Source organism: Corapipo altera, unplaced genomic scaffold (assembly GCF_003945725.1).
Source record: "Corapipo altera isolate COAL_440 unplaced genomic scaffold, ASM394572v1 181b, whole genome shotgun sequence".
NCBI lineage: Eukaryota > Metazoa > Chordata > Aves > Passeriformes > Pipridae > Corapipo > Corapipo altera.
In genome coordinates, this window is record NW_020884963.1 from 118,592 (window position 1) to 141,142 (window position 22,551).

The 22,551-nt window shown below is 45.8% G+C and overlaps 2 protein-coding genes across 3 annotated transcripts in view; both read right to left on the reverse strand.

The window, feature by feature from the left end:
- The window catches only part of RFFL (ring finger and FYVE like domain containing E3 ubiquitin protein ligase), a 24,301-nt gene continuing 1,750 nt past the window's right edge, over positions 1-22,551 (reverse strand). The window contains exons 1-7 of one of the 2 annotated variants that reach the window (XM_027664533.1): positions 15,899-16,361; positions 10,435-10,622; positions 6,487-6,891; positions 4,813-4,899; positions 4,254-4,461; positions 3,040-3,063; positions 1-2,505 (exon numbers count right to left, since the gene is read on the reverse strand). In XM_027664533.1, the coding sequence (XP_027520334.1) occupies positions 2,324-2,505; positions 3,040-3,063; positions 4,254-4,461; positions 4,813-4,899; positions 6,487-6,891; positions 10,435-10,617 (1,089 nt within the window). In that variant the 5' untranslated portion in view covers positions 10,618-10,622; positions 15,899-16,361 and the 3' untranslated portion in view covers positions 1-2,323. Of the gene's footprint in view, positions 2,506-3,039; positions 3,064-4,253; positions 4,462-4,812; positions 4,900-6,486; positions 6,892-10,434; positions 10,623-15,898; positions 16,362-22,551 lie in introns of those variants that run through there. The other variant, XM_027664532.1, reaches the window with a different exon arrangement.
- The window catches only part of RAD51D (RAD51 paralog D), a 21,853-nt gene continuing 16,800 nt past the window's right edge, over positions 17,499-22,551 (reverse strand). The window contains exons 14-15 of the transcript XR_003531106.1: positions 18,398-18,441; positions 17,499-17,536 (exon numbers count right to left, since the gene is read on the reverse strand). The gene's annotated coding sequence lies outside the window, so the exon portion shown is untranslated. The remainder of the gene's footprint in view (positions 17,537-18,397; positions 18,442-22,551) is intronic.

A 22,551-nucleotide genomic window follows, 5' to 3' on the forward strand; every position in this document is an offset into this window, starting at 1 on the left:
TTAACTAAATCACATTTCAACTTTATTATAAAATTATAAACCAAACTTCCGTACCAAAACTAGTAAGTTTAACCATCATAGTACCAAGGGGATTTAACAGAGAATAACATGCCCTTCCAAGTAGAATATTAACTTTAAAAGTCTTTAAACAATGTACAGTGTACATAAAGCACATAAATATTTTCATTTACTTTATCACTTCAGAACATTATATTCCATCATTAATCAGTTTCCTCCAGATTTTGAATTTCCTTTAAAAACAAGTCACACGTATCCATAAGTAGAGAACCCATTTTTACAAGGAGTCCTCCCTTCAGAAAGCAGTTCTGGAGTCACTGGGTGTATCTTCTCATCCCTAAAATTTCAGGCATTGATCTGCAACTTGATTTATGTGCTGTAGAAAGTAAGCCTACCCTCTACAAGGAAAAGCACATCTGTCCATAGGGGAGTAATCTTCTTCCTGCTAAATTCCCCCAGCCCTGAGTTTATTGAAAAATATGACAACATGAATTTTCACAGTGAATTTACTAAATTCAGCACTTTGTGTATTCCTGTACCTCCTGGAGGTCCCTGTGCCCTCCCCAAGAGTAAACACAGTCACTGCTTACCTTTCTTTTTAACATGATGCACGGAATTGTACCAGTTCCTTCTCGTCCTGGAACCTGTTAAACCTTAAGCTAAAGATTAAAGAACAACCTGACCAGGCAAAGAGGTAAAACTCAGTGTTTAGTTCAGTAAACTGCAGCAGCTGCTGCCTTTTGGTGGAGTTCTGAGACCCCCTCAACACTGCAGGGGTTCTGCTGCCTCCTGAGCCACAGATTCCTCCTCAGGTGCTTTCCTGGCTCCAGCAGAGCACAGACCCTCCACTCCCTGCAGCTGAACTACTACTCATGCACCAGCCCCTGGTAAAAATACACAGTTTCATTTGCTGTTGACATTGTTATCACTTACTGCACGAGGAGCTTTGGTGCTATTCCTGCAACTGCCCTTCCAGTGCTCCAGGAGCTGAGAGGGGACACTGGGATTGGTGCTGGTCCCTGCTGGCAGCCAGGCAGGAGCTCAGTTTGGACGTGGAGTGATCACCTCTCCCCAGAGCCAGACAGCAAAACCCTGCAGCAGGAGGTTCCCAGCTTCACAGGTTCCTTGGAATGAGAGCACAATCCCACAGTGATGGAAACTTAAGGCATGAAGAGTCTGAAGCTTGGCTGTGCAGCAGCCAAACACACTGAGGGGAAAATACACCAGTTACAATCATCTCTGGCAAGTTCTTCCACCTGCACACGCTGCCCAGGAGAGCTGTGAGGGATCAGACCAGGGACCCTCCTCCCCACCCTCACCAGCAGAAAGTACAAAATAAATGGCTTTTAATAAACAGCCTGAAGGGAACAGAACTGTAAAACAGCCCAGGAGGAGGGGGGGAAGCTGATCTGCAGTGGTGATTGCTCATGGCTTTCTTCCATGATTCCCTTCTGAAAAGAAAAAGTCACCTGTACTTAAATAATGATTGTGCAGCACTGGAGTCCTCACTGCTCTCCAGCTGAGTGGTTCCCTCACTAAACCCTGGGGAAGACTCAAAGCCTTGGATCTGTAGCTCCTTCAGCAAGTGAAGGCAGTTCAGTTTGTGCTGGGAAGTCTGTGGAGTCAAAGCAGTCAACAACAATCAAACCAGACACCTCCCTCCCCGTGGCACAAACAAAAGCCACCACGCAGGGCCAGGCTGGATGCTCACAGAGCCTCCCTCCCAGCAGTTCTCAATAATACAAAGGCAACCTTCATATGAAATGATATGTTATTCCACAATTGCACGAGGCTGGAATTAGGGAAAGCGGAGGCAGTCTGCCTGTCCTGCAAGCATAACATGGTTTTACATTAAATTAAAAATAAAAGTAAAATTAACAAGCACAGTGACATTTTAATCTTCGAAAACCAAGTTGTTGCTGGGTGTAGCCCGAGCAGCAAAACAAAGGACACTTTTTGAGACCCCAGTTCACTTTTATTATTCAGAGGAAAATACAAAGCCTCTGGAGCTGATCTTTGTGGTGGAAAGCCGAGCATCCATCTGTCCTCAGCAGAGAGGATCGAGTCATCCCAGGATGTGGGTGGTTCATGATTGCTGGCACTGAGCTCCAGGGAGTGCAGGCACTGTGGTGTAAAGCACGATGGTGGGAAGAGCAGAGTCAGGCGTGGCTTGAGCAGGACAGTTTTCCCCAAGGCTTCCTCCTTCCCTCCCTTCCAGCGGGGTCTGTTTGTAACTATTTGTAGGATGTGGACCGTTTCTCTCCCGGCAGAGGAGGCTTTAGGGCATGGCCAGCCCTGCCCCCAGTTATGTCCTGAAGACGTGCACGGCCCTGATGACATACTGCCGGCAGATGGGGCACTCGCTCATCCGCTTCCCGCACTTGGTGCACGTCACCATGTGCCCACATTCCAGCAGGACACAGTCAATGGGAGCATCCATGCAGATCCTGCACAGGTTGTCCTCGGCGCTGGGCTGCCCAGCACCACCTGAGGGGACAGGAGACCAAGGGTTGGTGACACAAAGGGAGGTGTGTTGGGTTTGTGTGAGCCCAGTGGGCTCTATGAAGGGTTCCCTAATGGACTCCTGTACATGGAAGGGCTGCAAAGGAACCCCCCTTGTGTCTGTTTCTGCTCCACCAGAAGTTTTGGCTTTTCCACAGTAATTTGTGTGTGATGAAAACAAACACCACTGAGATTCTCAGCAATGAGGCCAGTGAAGCAACGTGGGTCTCCCTTCCCAAGTAACCGATAGGAGAAGAGGAAATGGCCTCAAGTTGTGCCAGGGGGGGTTTAGATTGGATATTGGGAAAAAATTCTGTCCCAAAAGGGTTGTCAAGCACTGGAAGAGGCTGCTCAGGGCAGTGGTGGAATAAAGAACCCTGGGGGGATTTAAAAGCCACGTGGATGTGGCACCTGGGGACATGGTCAGTGGTGGCCTTGGCAGTGCTGGGGAAACAGCTGGACTTGATCTCAGAGGGTTCTTCCCACCTCAACAAATCCAGGATTAAGGATGTCACTTACCAGTTTGATCGTCCATGTCAGAAACTGCAACAGAAGAAGAGAAAGTGGTTTGGTGAGAACCAGCTGGGACAGAAACGTTACCAGGCAGGGGCTGAAAGCCCTGGGGGAGTTGCTAAACCAAAACTGCTTTCTGCTGATCCCCACGAGAGGCTCAGGCTGGGCTCTGAGCACGACAGGTTCAACAGCTGGCAAAAAACTGTCTCCTATCCTGAGCTTACACAACACTTAAGGCTTCCCAGAGATAAGCAGCACTCCAAAGGCATGTCTCAAGACATGTTTAAGACAGCCCTGGAATGTGTGCAGAGTTTGGCTCCCTAGTGCTGCACCTGCAGCAGCCCCTCGTGCCAGTTTCTTTGGTGTTACACAAGCACCAGCATTGCTGGGACACACACAGAGGCAACTGTGATTAAGAGAGAAGGATAAACTCTATTAAAAGCACAAGATACAAAAATACAAACCCAAAGCAGGTGTCTTAAATCTTGTATCATTTATAGAGGACAATGCTTAAAGAGATGTGTTAAAGGAAACAACAGTAGTGTGGACAGCACTGAGAAACAAACCTGTGAAATCAGTGTTAAAATAAGTTTCTCTTGTAAATAATGTACAAGTCTGTGGTTTTTAAGTAATGCCCTGGAAGTGCAAACTGAAAGTGCACCTGAAAGTCAAGCCAGGTACATTCTCTGTGCCCCCCTATCCCCTCACCTCTCCCTGAGCAGGCCCAGCGTGTGCAGCAGGAACGTTCTTGACATAAGACAGAGTCAAACCCCAGCTGTGCAGCCTGTCCTGAGCTCATGCTCTGAATTTCCCAGTTGCTTTCTGGTGGTGGTTTCCTGCCTGGGCAGGGCACTTCCCTGATCACATTCCCAGTTACCATGAGTCCAGAGGGAAGAGCTCAGCCCAGGCACACGGCAGCTGCTCTGTGGCTGAGGCAGTGCCCGGTGGGATCTGCCACAGCCACACACCATCTGAGGTGAAGGGTGCACAGCTCTCATGTTGCTGCCACAGGGCAGTGACTCTCCAAAGCTACCAGGAGGCTCTCCTCAAATAACTACGAGTAGTGGTGAGCAGAGTTCAGCTACTTTCACTCTAATGTGTGTAAAACTCCCTCCTCACTTGCACGAAACAGAAATATAAGGCAAGTTCTATTTCCTTCTACAACTGTTACAAAAAAGGGAAAACCAGGAAAACAGGCACACATTTGCTAAGTTTCTCACCTAGATGCCGAGGGTCTTTCTCTCTGTAGAGACGGGTCACCCTCTCCATGAGCTCCCACTTTTCACAGCAGCCTTTGTAGGTGACGAAGTTGCGGGCGAGGATTTCCTTCAGCTGCCGCACGGAGAGCGCGTTGATGTCCCCGACGCTCCTCAGGTCGGAGAGAGAAGCCTTTCTCCCCAGCACCAGGTTATCTTCAGAGTCAGTAGACTGGAAGGGAGCAAAGGGGGAATGATTCTTGTCCTCAACACCTGAACCCACAATTTGAATCAACTTTCAATATCTGCATGAGCAGGAATTCATGTTTGGATGGACATAACTGGTTACTCTGAATTCCTCCGTCAGAAACACAAGTCTTAAGACAGAAATAATTTCTATTATTGGTGTCCAAGTGACACCAGTTCCTTCTCTACGTGTAGGACAAGGTGCTGCCACAGGAGGGGGTTGGTTGGGTCTGCCCGTGGTCAGTCTCAGTTACTGTTCAGCCACCCATCTCTGTGGTAGCAAATACAGCCTAGGAAACCCGGTATTCCTTGTCATCCAGTTCCAGGACACACAAACCTGTGTCTCCTCCTCTGCTGGTGCTTCCTCTGCTGCATCCTCAACTGCTGTCACACCGACTGGGCTCGGAGGCACGTGACCATTTGCCTACAAGAGGAGATAAAGGTTTCACCAACGGTGTGTCTGTGGGTGTCCAGAGGGAAATCAGCTCCAGTGCAGTGTCCCTGCAATCCCTGGCCACTGGAAGGACGAGTGCAGCACAAGGTACAAGCCAGGCACACTCACAGAGTATTCCCTGTGCAGCACTCACACAAACAAAACTTTCTGAAACTGAAGTGCAGCCTCTGAACCTTTAAAGCCTCAGTACAGAACCTGTGCAGTAAAATCCCACATGATGCTCTTGTAAGGCTGGATCAGGAGGAGACCAAATTTATACATGTGTATATATATATGTGTGTATATGCAATCCTTCCCTGAGTGTCACACTGATGTGATGTCAGAGCTCTGACAGCACATGAGCTCTCAGTGCAAGGCTCTGTACAACCCTCTAACACAGCTCAGTCTCCAGATCTTCACAGTAACCAGACAAACCCCTCCTCAGGTGGGTTCTGGAGCGGGCAAACAGGAGACTCTGAGTGAAGGACCAGCAGCCACAGAGCTGGAGGAAAAAAGCTGAGCAGCTGCTCTGGGCTCTCCATAAAACGAGCAGTGTAATTGTATCTGACTCAGCCTCAGCAGCCACCCTTCCCCTCTGGTTTCCTACTGACAAAGAGACTGTAATGTTACCATCCTACTTATCCAGGTGGGGACTTGTTAATATTTACAGAGCACAAGAGGAACAATAACCATCAAAGAGCCCGAGCTGCAGCAGGATGTCATGCAAGTAGAGACAAGAAGCTGAAATGTATCACGGGGCAGTCAGGGAAAACAGAGCTGGTAAAAACTGGAATGGCAATATCCAGAAAACCAGGGAATTAAAATGCCTTTTAATGATTTGTAAAAAAACGTTCTCCCAGGAAAACCCCTCCTTTGAACTAGATTTATCTGCTGAGGAAGCAGAAGGTACACACATTTTCAGGGAACTAAATACACCTATTAACTTCGTAATAGGACAAGGAGCAGATGTCAAACACTGAGTAAACTTCCCACAGCAGAAAGCAGAAAGACAAACAAAGCAAGGTCAATAAAAAATAATTAAGCTCAAATGCCCCTGACGAGGTTTGTCAGAACTGCAGGTTCATCATAAACCGAAGACTTGGAGACAGACTCAGGGTTTGTTTCGTTTGTTTTCTATTGATCTGAGTGCAGGAGACACCAAAAACCTCACCCACTTCCTATCTATCATCTTTCTCATCAGTTCCAGCTCCCAAAGTGCTTTAGACTGTGCCTGCTGTGTGGCACAGGAATTAAAGAACAATATCAACCATTTCATTACACCTGCATATGGTTGTCAGGAGTTCTCAGCCCCAAAGGACCAGTCACAGGAGCATCTTGTGGCAATGAAAGTGTGGGCCAGAGAAAACCCATCCCAAACCAGTGCTGTTGCTCTGAGAGTGAATGCTTGACATACTCAGCACTGCCCACCAAATTAAAATCCACTAATGAACGGCACATCAAAATTAGTGACAGCAAGTCACAGCTTTACACAGCAAAGCTACAGGCAACATCTTAGGAGTTAATCCAAAACCAGAGATGAACGAGTTTGCAAAGGATGGTTCTGGCCAGAGACTGTACCTGTTGGTGCTCCTGAGCTACTGAACTTGAGATGGGCTCTGTAGACACCGAAGACTCCTCGAGTGAGGTAGAAGAGGACAGGCTGGCTGGGGGGTGACTCACAAAGTCTTGCTGTCCAGAGGCTCTGGTATTAAATGTGTTTGTTCTTATCTGATCCTCCTGGCTAATTACAGGCTGCTGGCCAAGGATCAGAAACACCAGGTCCTCCTTTTCACGACAAAACTCCGTGGAGATCTCATGGAGGGCCAAGTAGTCTCGCAGGTCCTTCACCTTCATCTTTATCAGCTCTTCCCGCTGGAAGGCCGTGGCTCGGAAGCGCTGGCAGAGGTGGCAGAGCAGGGGCCCCCCCTCGGGCTGGTTGGAGCAGGATGTGCAAAAATTCTTCTTACAGTCCAAGCAGATGTGCTGGTAAAGAGAGGGGAAAGGAATCAAACCCATCCTGTGCCAGTGGGACACGGTGACCTCCCGTCCGGAAGCCAAAGGGAGCAGCAGCCTCTGTGAAAGCACAATAAAATCCTTGGGATTTAGGGAAAAGTGCCAAGTCTCTTCCCCGTGTTCCTAAATGAGGAAAAGGACTGATCCCTGAGCAGATCTCTGCCTTCCTCACGGTTCCTGGAGAAGCCCCACTCACACCCCATTTCCCCAGAACGGAGCGTTACATTCCCAGTCAGTTCCCTCACATGGCAGGAGTTTTCCACACCTGCTCACTCAGTTTGAGCCAGAGGAAATCAGGACATCTCTCTAAGGGAATCTCTGTCTTGCAGGAGGATTCCAGCTATTTGTGCATATTGCTCTGTGCATTTAGAAAGCTCCAGCATTGGAGGGAACTACTTAAAAAAACATTTCTCTCTTTCATAAATGTAATACTTGCTATAAATGACCTCCCTCCCCACCACCCCCCTTTTTTCCCCTCCAATTTGCTGCAATCACTAAATGAATCTTTCTTTCACCATAAGAGGGAAAGGGAACAGCAAAGCTTACAGTGTCTGACAGACATCAAAGAACTCAGCATTTATTTAAACAACAAAAATAGCTTATTTTGAAAATAATACACCCACTGTGTGCCAGTTAGTGCTAGACAGAAAGTGTTGGAAGTTTTGGAAATATTAGGCCCCAGACATTTAAAAACTTTACAGATTAAATTCTGTTGTTTAATGTTTATATTTGTTACTGTTCTGATCTTGTCACTCAGGGCTCGATTTTCAGAAGTTCCAAGCACTCACAGTCCGTGTTGACTTCTGCAGAAACTTGACTGTTCAACACTTTGGAAAGGCAAATTCTACATTTTCCAATAGGAATAGCAGCAGAACAGCCACATTACGTGCCTTTTAAAAAGCCCTGAGGGAAGAAAGAAGTGGTTTCAGTGCTGGTTAATGAAGGTGATTCAGAGTCTCAGAGAAGCCAAGCACCTCTACGAGATCCTGACATCCTGATCCTCCCTTTGTGCAAGGAAAAGAACACACGTGGAGTTGGAGAAGCAACAAATGCAAACTCAAGGACAAAAAACCAAAAAATTGTTTTATAATAGGTTCTAGTGATTAAAGAACATCTCTAACTACACAGTTCAAAGAGAGCAGATGTTTCTCATGTTTTACAGGGTGTAAATACCCTACTTGCTTACAAAAGCTCCTCCTGATCCCCTGGCAGCCCCCTGGCTCCCCACACACCCTTACAATTAACACCAACAGGCCTCTCATTTAGACCCTGGAATACACTTTCAGTGACACTTAGTGGAAAGAATCCACATTTCCTGCCCAAGCACTTTAAGACATGAAAATTTCTACCACAGAGAGAATCTCTGGTCATGCAAACTTGAAACCTCATCTCAAGAAGCCTGTTTGGGGGCCTGCCAAGGAAAAGTGACTTTCATCAATCACAAAGCAAGGCAGGAAGGGCAATTCCCACAAAACACCCAATTTTGAGAAGTTTTCCTTAACTTGGTCATTATAAAAGCCATTGATATGTAATTTTTTCTGACCCTGTGATTGCAGGAGCAATCCTGTTTCTCGGGAAGTTTTCAGGGCACAGACAGGAACAGCTTGTGTGTGTCTAGGGCAGGGGAACAAACACTTCACAAAGGCAGAGAAGTGGAAAATAACCTCATTGACAACTTGCCTTCTCTCAACTGCCCATCTGGGGGGCAGAAATCAGTTCTGGCAGAAATCAGAACTGAGATGAAAAAACCCTAAGCAAAACCAAAAAAACCCAGCAATAAAACCCCCACAAAGTAACCCAAAAACCCCAAACAACCCCACTTTTCTCTGGCAGGGGGAAGCCTCCCCACACCTTGCAGATTGCCAAACCTGCTCCAAAGGGAACTTCTGCATTGCCAAGGACCTTCCAGCCAGAAAAGCCCTGCTGGAGCACTCCCATCTTTAGGTGTCACATAAGCAAGCCCAGCACAAGGGCTGCATTATCCAAAGTGTTCCTTGCAGGCCATCAACAGTAATGACAGCCTGCCTTGGTTATCAAATGATACATTTGAGAAGTCAAAATAAAGCCAGGCATGTCTCTGGCTTATCAGTTCAGCACTAGGCTTCATCTGCAGACAGAAACACTCCCCAGCCTGTACCTGAGCACCAAGTGTTCAAACAGGCACATGTGGGGCACAGCTCAGCTTCCAGCAGCTTTTACAGCTTTGACATATGTGCTGAACTCTGACTACGAGGGCAGTTATTGGAGGCTCTTCAGAATGATTAAAGTGTTGTTATAAATCAAAGCCTGCTCCTAAAAGGTCAGGCCATGTCCAGGATGGAAGCTGTTCCTGGGTGTTTGCTCTGACAGCCCATCTCCCAGAGACACCAGGATGGGGCTCTGGTTCCCTTGGCTCTTCTCTGTGTGCAGGAGAACACCAAGTGCCAACATTCAAGCTTTCACTGCTATCATGCAGAACAGCAGGCACTGGATCCAGGATAACTCTTGCCACAAGTATTTGTGAGGACACATCACATCGATGAGGGCAATGCTGAACACAACACTACAGAGTCTCGTGCAGGGACAGCACCATTCCAGCTGCCCCAGCACCAGGAAAAGTCTAAGCATGCCTACATACCCCAAATGTATCACCATGTATGCCCAACCCCCCAGAATATTACCAAAGTTTGAATTTCCAGTGATTTCTGGAGCAACAACACTTCTCAGTGCAAAAATGCATCAATATCCCTGTTCTGTGAGAGGAAAGCAACAGCCCTGCCAAATCTTACCATTTCCCACATGTATCCTCGTGCATGAATAAAAAGGTGCAAGGAAAACCAGGTTATGAACTTTCCCATCTAACCTAAAAGGGCTGTGGCCAAAAATTCACTATTAGTTGTGCATTCTCACATTCTTAAGTTCAGTAACATGCTACAGATCCACAGAATGTGGATGCAGAACAACTCTCCTCCCTAAAACATTTTCAAGCAGCATTATAGGACCCACCATGCCCAAACAATGCAAATCCAGGCAGGATTTGCTGTCGAACTAAAAGTCTCGTGGCAGCAATTATTTTGGCATCTGTATACTCACAAATGGAGTTCACAAACAAGATAATATAAATTTGGGGTTGGATTTGGGGTTTTTTTTTTGCTTCAGCAATTCTACACACACCCATAATAAACTTCCCTGGCTTTTTAGCTGGAGCAGATGAAAGCAGAAACATTACTAAACTTCTTGAGAGAACGTAGGTATTTCTTTTTCAAAGGACATTGGTGTTTTTAAATAACAATAAATCATGTTTAAGCTAATGCTCCTTTAAAGTGATTATCAGCATCTTGCCTTTCTTCTTTCAGGCCCGGCAAAGCCAAGCCTACAGAAGGTTAAGCATTAAGGATGCCTCATTGTGAAAGAATGACTGAAGACCCAGAAGTCTTTTCCCACATGGAATGTCCTCAGAGCAGAGGCCTCTAAGGAGCGTTTGTTTCCCTCCCGAGCGGTTCAGGGAAGCAGCTGAACGCTGCCAGCACTCACCTTGCTGGCCGAGCTGTCGAAGTGCAGCCCGCAGGCTTTGCAGCTCTGCTCGGGAGCCGTGGGAGAGGGGAAGGAGCTGTAGCCGGGGTTGGAATAGGCCTGGGCTCGGGCTGGCGGCGGCTGCGGCTGCATCTCCTCGGCTGAGCCGTCCAGACAGAACCAGTTACAGCAGCTCGCCCACATAGTAACTGCGAGGGGGAAAAACAGGTTAGGAATGACACGGGACACGGTCTGAACTGCAGTTACACTGCCCACCATCGTTCGTTGCTAACAGTGTCTTAGTTAATGATGATCCTTCTTCTGCAAAACCCACATGCCCAGTCCAGCACGATGTGCCTTTGGTGGGAAGGCAAAATACAGTCCAGGACAGTTATTACTAGAATTTCATGTGAAGATAAGATAAATTTTACGTTCCACTTGGCTGCAGGAGATTCTGAGTTTGCTGCAACAGGCTGTCTCTGTTTCACATAAGCTGGAATACCTTGGGGTTTGTGCATCAGGAAAAGAAAACAGAAGCTGGAATTATGTGGCATAGGGTAGTTAAATAAAATCATGGATGGTTATTCTTCAGCTTCATCCTAAATCCCTCTACAGATTTACAGCTACAATATCTAAAAAGATAAAATTAAAGCAAGGGCAATGGAGCCACTGATTTCACATAGTGCTGTTCTCAGCTGAATTTACAGCATCACGAGGCTAAATCATCACACAGCAAGTCAATACCAGTAATGTAAGAAAAATCAAATACTGGCTTCCAGTAACTTGCTTGGGAAAACAACTGTATCTGAGACACACAATCACTTGTTTATTTTTTTTCAAGTTAAATGATATATATATATACACGCACATATAAACACACACGTACACTTACCTAAAATCCTAACAGTCCAGCCAAAAGGCTCAGTTTTGAAGTCTCCCAGGACCACCTATGCAGCAGTATTCCAAAAATACACTGCTATAAACTTGCTTTTGGGAGTTTACAAAGAAATCTGAATTCATCTGGGCATTCAGTTTCTGGAGCACACACCATGTGTCATCGCTCATGGGTAGGCAGAATACAAATTGCCTCCTCTGCATTTCTGCTCTCACACAGGAGTTCCTGGACTATGTTTCTTCTGAGTCTTTAAAAATCAGGTCCATCACTGACAGCTGCTCAGTTTTATAAACTTCTGGAAATCAAACATCTCTAAGCTACACAGCCAATTCACTCCCTTCCCCTCTGTCAGTATTGCCAGTGTGAAACTCCAGATTCCCAAGGGAACAGGGCTGGTATGAATCCTAAAGGTTATTTGCTATAATATACCAACACACTGTTCTGTTCTTTTTCTTTTGTTAAATCTTTTGGGCTGATGTAGTTGAATTGGGAAGCTTTTGCAGTCTGGTGCTGTTCCAGTATCTGCAGCTTTAGTGGCATCTTTAATCCTTTCAAACATCTCGCTGAATTTGGCTGGTCAGAGTTCCTGCTGTCCCAGACACAGCCTTTCAAATCCCACAGTGTGAGCTCAGCCCAGAGCCCTCCCTGCAGGATCAGCACATTGCAACGTTTCAGGGAAAATCTCCACGTTCACGACAGGATACATTCCTGGTGTAACTGATGTGCACATCCTGCACTGCAAACTGCACTCAGGCTGGCAACCAGATCTCAATAAATAGTGTAAAGTGCACTTAGGCTGGCAACCAGATCCCAATAAACATGTGGAGGGAATAACCTATCACTCATGTGTATCACCTCTGCACTGCAATCAAACACGTACTTTAGATGGCAGAGATAAAAGCAACAATTACCCTTTTTCTCTCTGCACATTAATTTTCAAGCTCTCAGTGCCACTGAGGAGTTAACACAGCCTTTATATTGCAAAAATACGGAAATTCTAGTTTAAATTGTGCTCTTCAGAGGTTTAATTTGTTCCTGGGAATTGCAAATCTAAACAACATTAGAGCTGCACAGCCAAACAAACCTTCACAACCTCCACAGCAGAGGAAAACTGTGTCCAAAGTTAAGCTCCCTTCCTGTTTCAAGGACCCCTGCAAGCTGAAGGCCACCCACGATAACAGAATACACAAATGCTACTGCCTGCCCCCAAAAACTGTGTTCCTAAAAGAAGACAGCCTACTAATTCACTCTGGAACATTGCAACATGTCAAACATTGGGAAGAAAAACACAAGGCAGTGAACAAGCTGGGATAAAGCAAGACAGAGCTCAGCATTCAGCTGGGGTTGTAGCTCTGTGACTGCCAGCAAATTAAAAGGCCAACAAAAAGGCTCAGACATTTCTTTAGAAGAACCTTAATCCTGCTCAACTTCAGGAGCATGGAAGGGAAATGTCCACAGACAACTAATAACCAGGACTGTCTGTCCTCTGATCTGGAACATTTTTCCAAAGGTATCTCCTTTCTTGAAGGAGGGCACATCTCTGTGCAACAACAAGAAATACAGGTAAGACTCAGCAGCTGCTCCAAGAGGGATTTTTCCTTTGTTCTGTACAGGATCAGCTTCAGACCTGAGGAAACAAGCGCTGCCACTGGGAGAGCACTTGGTAAGCGGAATTTCACAATGAAATTTCAGGATGGCAGTTTCCTTGGTAACTCTACAGCCAAATTACTCCCCGATTTATTTTCTTACCCATTCAGAGGTACCTGGTGAGCACCATCCAGGAACTGCTCATTTCCCTGGGTAGTTGTTACAGATGTGGCAGAGTCTGAGGGCCAGAACTGGAAAGCCCAGCCCTGTGCAAAGCCTGTCTGTGCTCTGCAGATCAACACCTCTTCTGCACCCAAGGACTCCACAGCTACACTGAGGTGTAACAGAAATGCCCAGTGGAAAGGGCTGGGTAAACACTTAACAGTAACCTGACTAATATCAACGTGACAGCTTGGAAATGTTAATGACATCATGGATTTCAGGAATCCTCAAGGAATATCTTGAATAAAAGATGTTGATTTACTGGCAGGACTGACAGGACAGGCACTACTGATCCCACATTATTCCTGGACAAGATGCTCATACGGGCAAATGGGAGCCACAGAAACAACTGTTCCACCCACGGAGCCGAGCGTGGGTTTGGCAAACTGGAAGTCACCCAACAGTGACTTCTGGCAGCCAAAACCTACCTGCCCTAAATCCTAACTGCATGTTGCACTTGGAGCATCTGCCAGAGCAAAGGGAGAAGGAGTTTCATCAAGGGTGGAGACACAAGATCAAAGAGTCTATCCCGGACTTGCAAACACATCCACCCACATGCAATCATCACCTTGGGAAGGGGGACTGTTTTATCTCCTTTCTTGAGCTGCTTTAAGAGAGGCCAGAAGAAATCCAATAAATATTGGCAGGGAGTTGCTTGCCATGTTCTGTGAGCAAAGCAGTGCCAGCACTCCTTCATGCTCTGCTGGACTGCTTTTTAAACTTTATTTATTTATTTATTTTTCCGGTATGAAGCTGTGGATGCCATTATTCTCTTCATTGAATTTAAAGAGAAGGGTGACATCCATTTCATCACCTGTTCATTAACACATTCTATACAACACCATGAGTTCTGTATAAATTTGCAAGCATGATTTAATTCTGGAGGCAATACCAGTGATGTCAAAGTTTTCCTCCCATACACAGCTGAAGACAGGGTTCCTAATGCAGGCCTGGATTCTTATGCTTTCCATCTTCATTAAAAAAAGTGTTTGAACTCAGGTTCTCACTGTATGTGCAGTATTACTGCCATAACCTTGCTAGCTGGAGTATCAGAGATCACTGCCTACACACAGCAGTTATTTGGATTTTATCAAAGGGTAGGCTGTGGCTGCAGAGGGAAACTGTGGTTTATGTTTGAATATAAAACTTCCCTTAATTTTCCTAAGGGTACAAACAACAGGGGAGTAGAACAAGCAAAAGGAACATCTTGGAATCAGTGAGTTTTCAGCTCTGTATAATAAAGCTCTGGAGGACTGGGTCTGGCTTCTTTTCCTGACCACTCAGGAATTCAGCAGCTGAAATGCAGTAGCACCAATGAGACACTTAAGGGATCAAAAGGAACTGAGCTCCCAGAAGCAGCTGATTTTACTCCCACATGAGGAGAAGCCACAGGAACAAGTACTTCTGCTCCTGAGAGGCCTTTAACCGCTGGAACAGCAGGGCTGATGACCCTTGAGGCTCCTGCAGATGGAGCAGGGTGCCAAAAAGGGAGGGAGATGCAAGACAGCATCTTCCAGTGGTGTTTGCTCATCAGCCCCAAGAGCTGCCTCACACCTCCTAATTTAGAGAAGACTCTGCTCACCACAATGAGCTGCTTTTCCATCAACTCCCTGAGCCATCAAGCTCCTCTTTCCACCTCACTCATCGACAGACCATCCTCCTTGCTACCTCCTTACTGCCTTCAGAACCTGCTGTGATCAACTAGAGGTGTTCCACAACACCACCTGTCCAGCCTGGCATCCACTGTGTGGCCCCACAACAGCAAAGCCACGTTCATTGGTAAGACACCACTTTCAAGGCAACACACCCAGACTGGGATCACACTGTTCCCAACAGCAGCAGTTCCTGCCATTCCTCAAAGATCACTGAAATCTGTTCAGGAGGCCAGAAAAAGGCAGCGTGGCTTTAAAATATTTGTGTATCGATAATGCACTTTTAAAAGTACTATTTTCATTATTAATCCATGCAAAATCAATCAGATCTCACTTTCATGAACGCTGTTCTGAAATGGTTGAAGTATTTAATGAGTTAACCACCTTGGTGCCTCATTAGTGGCATTGGACAGTTGCTCATTGTTACAATTTACTACTTTTTTTTTTTCCAGTAAACCTGCACTGATAAGAAATCCCTTGCTAAAATTAGTTTCACTAATAACCTAGTTTGGTCAAAAATTAGTTTTTACTTGATAACAGAGCTATACAACAATCTGCTCAAAAGCCATTTATGCATGAAGCATTATTTTTATCAGCCTGTGTCCCAGGCACAGAGAGCTGAATTATGATAAATGGGAGCAACCATATGTTGGGACAGCTGGAAAAGTCAGCAAATGAGCCATTCACAGGAAGGACAAGGGAAGGAGCTGCCAGTCTGAGTACAACATGGTGTCTCAAGCACTACAGAGCATGAGAAAAGGAAGAGATGGGACCAGCCCTGGCTGTCTGTCCCAATGTACATGTCACTTGCTGGATATAACAACTGGATTGAGCATTTTTATGTAGGGATAGAATAAAATGTGTATATGAGTAAAGACAGTAGTTCACCTGTGCCCAAGGTGACAGCATGCACACCTTGAAAAAAATGAGCAATTAAACATCAGCACTGTATCACAGCTAGAAACAGGGGTATGCAGGGGGGAGAGACACAGAGATTCGGGGTTGGAAGGAGGAGACATTTTTGCATTTTGTTCTGTGCCTTCCAGATGTCTGCAGACATTTCCCATCTCTAACCACCCAAGCATACAACAGCAATAATCCTTCCAAAGACAAATGCACGATTGCTCACCAGTCTGATCAGCAACTTTGATGTGAGTCTAAAGCCTTCTGGGTGAGAACGTGCCCAGCTGTGCAGGCAGAGTGTCCAGCTCAGTCCTCACTGAGCACAGTCACCACGGGGTGTCCAGGGTTCCTGTGGCTCCTTGCTGAGGATTCTGTGCATCCAGGAGTGCCTGTGCTGTCGGGCACATCGGGGCTGCCCTGGAACAGCCCCCACACACTCACATCCACCGGCTGCTTCCAACAGCCAGACACCGGCACTCCATGTCCATGTGCCGGCTACACCTTCCCTGCTGGATGCACAGAGTGCCAGGCTGGAAGTGCAGCCTGTGCCCTCCAGTAATAATCCATCCTCAGACCCCCTTCAACACCTCAGAGACGCCTCCAACAGACTCTGGGGGTCAGGAATCTCGGCAGACCCAGCAGCTCCCAAGGCGTGGAGCCAGGAGCCCGCTCCAGGAGCGTGGCACACAGCTGGACTGGGTGGCGTGTGCCCTCACTGGGTGTGCTGCGGCTCCGGAGCACGGGAATCTGGCTGTGCACCAGCATTTTAATGAAGGAAGTGACATCCATTTACCACGGAGCAGAAAGTAAACAGGGCAGCCCACTGGGGCAGGGAGCAGAGGGAGCAGGGAAGAGCTGGAATGGGGCCACAGCAGCTCGGGCACAGCCACACGCGGCTCGGGGAAACGCTGCCGCCTGGAATTACTGCTGAGCTGAGGGAAGCACCAATAAAACTGCCCAGTTACGTGGCACAGAGCAAACCATCGTGCACACAAAGACCCTTTCATGCTGCTATAGCCTGGTTTACATTGAGTAAACCATCTGCAAGGTAAGCCCTTGGAAAATTTGCTTAGATGAGAGGAAAAATAAGAGTTCTTAAGGGTTCTAAGGACATTCTGCAGCTGTATCAGTGTTTATCAACATGCTCTGAGTAATTTGCCAGCTCCCTCCCAGCAACACTTGATGCTCTGTTTGGTAGGAGACTTCCAGACAGATCTCCAGTGAAAGCACCTGAAATCCCACCAGCACAAAGCAGCTCAGCTTCAAGCACCTCTTTGAAACTAGAGAGCTGCACTTCCCACCTGACAATCGAGAGAATGGTTCTGTAAAGCTGTGTGATTCACAGAGCAGTTCCCAGGAAGCCAATTCCAAAGGCAGAAACAGACACTCACTTAACTCCCAGCCTTGCACCTGAGCTGCAAACTCACCACTCACCTGCTTTCCCTCTTCCCTGCAGCACAGGTAACACCAAGTTTTCCCCATTTTAATGTGGGAAGCTTGGAAATCCTGTATTGTAAGGAGCTGGGTACCTGGGGTGAGTATTATTTCAATATAAACTGTTTATTTGGACCCAAAGTTGCTTTTATATATTGAAAAATATTTAGATTAAAGGCTCTTCTTGCTCTTAGCTGTAATTAGGTCCGGAGACATCTGCCAAAATGGAAATTCAACAGCCTCCTGCCTTTGCAAGTGACATCCTTCCAGCAAGTTAACAGAAAACAACTTGATTAATGAAATCATGTGACTGGTTTTAGAAAATTATTTATCTTACCCAGTCTGTCTCGATTCCTTAGTCCCATGCCTCTCTCCAAGGAATGTGCCGTGATCTCAGACAGACTTATCTCCCTTCCACTCTCCTGCTACGCTGAAAAACAATTCAAAAAGCCCCTGTGCTCTTTCCCACCAGTTTGATATTCATCAGCAAGACTAAATTAGTAAGCTGTGATATACAGCATGAGCCAAGCCAGGAAGAGAAGAAAGGAAACTCTGGAGAAGTAAGATTCCAGAGTACTCAGTTTTATTGCCATTCACACCCTTCCAGCGTCTTGTGTGGGTGTATCTGTCTTTGTCCCACACTCAAAACTGGCAGTGAAAGTGGAAGCTGTCCAGGAAAACTTTAGCAAGCAGCAGTCCAGGAATCCTAGAGTATCACCTACCAACTCAACCAGTCCTTTTTATTACAGAGGAGAAGGGCCATGATGGATTTGTTTCTCTATTCATTCACATTGTCACAGGTCTTCTTGGATTTAGTTGCAGTGGGTCACTGCTGAAACTGTAATTGCAATAATTGCAATATGTAGCAATAAATTGCTCAAGGAAAACCTGGACATTTAAATAACTGTGTAGCTTCCTTAACCAGCTTTAATCCAGGAAAGCTGTCATTCCATACTCTCCACACTTCATCTCAAAACCCACCTAGACCACTATTCCATGACAGTCAGGTGACAATAGCTGGGGGAGGTTTGCTGGGTCCATGCCCACCTGGAAGCCAAGAAGGGGCTCCAAAGGCACAACAGAAGCTTTTCAGGGAGCCTCCTCCTCCTCTCAACGTTACAAATACCTCACTCTCTCAGCAAATTTTACAGTGCCCAGAATAGAAAGTTGCCGAAAATAATTTTCTGCTGTGCTGCAAAAGACTGAGTGACTTCAGCATTTGGGTATTGCAAACAAAGAGGAGCAGATCCACAGCTTACCCAGGGACATCCTGGGAACAGCTTTGACTCACCTCAGCTTCCACCACTGTCAGATGGCTCTAATGATACTCTTCTCCTAAATGGGGGAATGCAGGGAGCTGGAGAAATTATGTGAATTAGTGTTTTCATCACATCACTACAGTTCCCACTTGAGATGAAAGGAGATTGAGCTATTGCTGTTGAAATCCTTGGCCCCAGAGGCCTCTGATGGCAACTGCATATGGGGGCAGTTGGAGGGAGAAGAAAGAGGTGCATTATCCCAGACACAGCTCCTCAAGCTTAAAACAAGCCTGACCCCCAACCAGCAGAGGTGGGGACACAGAAAACTGCAGTGATGTGCACAGAAACCCTTGTCCCACCTGGTGCACCAGGATTTTGAGAGATGGAATCCTCTACAGCAGCTGTTCCTAAAATAGAGACAGTTTACAAGCACAGCCTTAAGTCTTCCACTGTTCTTCATCCAAGAGCTGAGACTGGGTTGGAGGTGGGACAGGATCAGCCAGAACTGCATGAACTCTCCCTGAAATTAGGATTACAGTTGGCACTAATGCTCTAAAGACTCCAGGCTGTCGCTGTGTCTCCAACACCCAGAACTGAGTGTTTGCTGATAAACTTCAACACCAGTTGGAAATCCCATAAATTACTTGTCATACCAAGCTTCAGGTTTATTTTTAAAGAGTAAGCTTCTAAATCTTCCCCCTCCCAAAACTAAAATATAGTTTCAAAATTGCTCGCACGCAAAACCTGCTCTTCTCCCCCCTTTATTCCAGAAGCTGTCAGTAAAAAATCAACCTAAACCCCATGGAATTTATACAAGTGGAAAAGTGCACACGCAGTAAGACTGCATGTAGCACAGCTCTGTGCAGACTGGCAGGCAACCTCTAACCTATTTAACTGGAGCCTGAAAAAAGATAATTTTTATTTGGCTGGACTGAAACAGATCTGGATGTATTTAACTGAGGCACACCATAACAAGTACAAACACTGCAGACTCATTTCACAGCTATGCCTACTCCAAATTAACCTGAATTCAAATCCAAACTAGGTGCTGAAATAGAATAAAATGCAACTGCAGACACGTACAAAGACCAGCACACGCGTCACATCCCAAACGGTGTGGGAAGCTCTGCTCTCCCAGACTGCAGAAAATACTTCTGAATTAGTCAGGAGTTAAAAAAAGGTCCAGGATATTGAATATAAACCTGAAGACTCGTTTTGCTCCTGAGACAACAAAAGATATCGCAAAAAAGAAAGTGAGTTTATTTATAGTCCAGTCACCTCATCTGTGGTCGACTTAAAACACCCCACCCTCTTGGGAAGGAAGTTAGTACAGGTGGAACTTTGAGAGGGACTTTGAAGTTGCACTCTTAAAGCATTTCTGTAAATATTATCTTTGTGCCAATCTCCACTTAGCACTGGAGCATTTGAAATCAGAACTGCTTCCCAGCAGCCCTGGGTAAGAGCTGGAACACTGAGGGAAAGTTCAAGCCTTACCATCCCTGTCTGCCAGCAGGACCAGCACAAGCTCCTTACAGCATTCCCGGGGCAGATGTCGTGGAAATGTCCATTTCCAGCCATCCACAGTGTTTGTTTCTAGGACTGAAGGATTCTAAATCAGTTCCTTTACCACCACCCCTGTTTGATTGCTGTGCTTCTCTCCTTCCAGCCTCAACCTCTGTGTTGGGCTTTCCTAGTCCTATTAAGGACTAGGAAACCCAAAATAAAGCAGCCTAAAATCCAGGCTTTATTCAAACCTAAGCATGAACAGGCCCAACATCCATCTGGTCCTCTGTTTTTGGTTACTGAGTAGAGGGGTCACATCCCCAGGAGATTCTGCAAGAGCTCGCACAGGAGCTCACCTACATTATCAGCACCAACCACTCAAGTAAATGTACATTTGTCTCTTGGAATTAAAGCCATTATCCCCCCCAAAAAAGGTAGTTCTCCTTTACTGCCATGTCTCTATACATATATTATGGCAGAACATTCAAACTCCTTGTCAAGCCTTTTCAGCACCTGTGAGCAGTGCCAGCAGAGGCCGGACGGGGATCCTTTGATGGCACCGCTCACCTAATCCTGCTAAATCCTTGGGATCAAACAGAAAGCCCTGAACATGGAATCACTGCTGCATCCAACCTGTATAAAATACATTTTCACAAAAGACTGGGGAGGACAGGAGGTAATGAAAGCTTCAGACAGGTCGGGGACCTGCACCTCCTGGATCCCCTACCTTTGTCCTGGAGAGGAAATTTCCCATATATGGCCCAAGGCCCACAGGCAGCTCGGGGTCACATTTCAGTGCAGGGCTTTTGGCAAGCCCAGGCATTCAGACACCATGAGTCAGTGCTCCACAAACCACTGGGTCTTACGAACCAATAAATCTACTTTGGTTTGTTGGGTTTTTTCCTCGACCTTTGCAGCGCACAGACATCATCACGTTTTCATTTCGCTTCTCCGTAACTGGGAGGAGCATTTCTTTCCATTCTGGGTTTGTTTGCTTTGTAAAATGGCAGACAAGGTTTTCACATTAGACTAAACCCTGCTGTTGGGACAGGAAGAATAAAGCCAGACCACCTATCACGGAGGTTGGGAACAGATCCTGAGCTGCCTTGTGCTTTCACACAGACATTTAACAACAAAGAACTCTGATTTTTTAAATAAAACCTCAAAACATCTTCGTCTCTGTCCTCAGAGCCCAAACAAACAGCAGCTTATCTGGCATTTCAGCACGACAAAAAGTTCCCCATGACACAATCTTTTCCACCACTGACCTGATAACATCAACATGAACTTTCTTCTATTTTGAGCCCTACTTGTCTCAGTTCAATAGTTCAGCAGAAACTGCCCCATTTTTGATTACACAAACAAAATCAGATACCAGATATTCCTATTTTTAAATTAAAAAAAATCTGAATTTTAAGAAATCTCATTGGGTAATTATTTTCAGTAATGGGATAAATAATATGAGACAATGGAGGGTGAGGATTTTTGGTTTCAGTTTCTGTCTGTGAGCATCTGGGCCACTTCAGTTCTCTGTGCTTCAGTTTTCCGTAAGTAAAACGCAGATAAAGCCCCACCAGGGAATGGAATCAAGTTAATATTTCATTTCTTTAAAGCAGGACTGTGTTTGTAATGGAATTAAGCACTGTCAGAGAACTACCACAGCTCACAGAAGTGAGGAACTTCTGGGAAGAAATGCTGAGAGTGAACGACCTCCTTGCACTTCTGCAGAGCATCCTAACAAGTTTACATTAGAAGAAAACACATAATGTATAAAAGAAGGATGAGACAAGATGATTTTGAGGCCAAATTCACATTTCACACAAGTGCAAAAGACATGCAAGTCCAGTTTGTTTTTTGGTGGTTTGGTTTTTGTTGTTGTTGTTGGATTTGCTCAAACTTTGAACTTTCCCAGCTCACAGTGAAAAATATGCTCAACATGCAGAACAAAATATTGCTTAAAAAGCTTGGGTTTACTTAAAAAAAAAAAAAAGTGTTACTGAAAAACGTGGCCTTGTAAAAAAAAAAAACAAAACCCACAAAACGAATAAACAAAAAAGACAAACGTTCTTGGGACTTGAGATAAGATAAGGTCTGAGGAAGGCAGCGTGTTCTCAAACTGCTGGTTAGGGAAACATCTAGGATTTTAGATTTCAAATCTTTTGTGGATTGTAAAAATTCCCTTTTACTCACAAGTTCAGAAAGTTCAATAAATATTTATAAACTGTTTCCCCCATAATCAAGGACTAAAGCTGATCAGGCAAGTATACAATAGACAGTGATAGCTGATACCCTTTTCTTCACGTTTGCTTTTATTAGGGGAATTTTTAGGAAATTCTACCACATAACACAGATTTAATTTCAAGCCTGCATCTGTTATTCCTGCCAGAGCAATGAAAGCTTTAGCTGGTGTTATTAAGAGCCACATCCAGAAGTAAAACAGCAAGCTCAGGCCTCCAGAACAATGTCTTACCAAGTTACTTTGGCTTTGGGCAGAGCAGCACTGACAGAGAGACAAGGCCTCTTTCCAAGAACAATCATCTTACTTCCCTCAGACAAAGTGAAGCCTTTCATGAACCAGGCTGGGGTTTGGCCTACATTCCCTTGGATGAAAAGGCTTCATTATATGCAGTTGAACACATTGTCTGAAAACGGGATACAAATGGCCTTTAACGAAGCAAGAGGG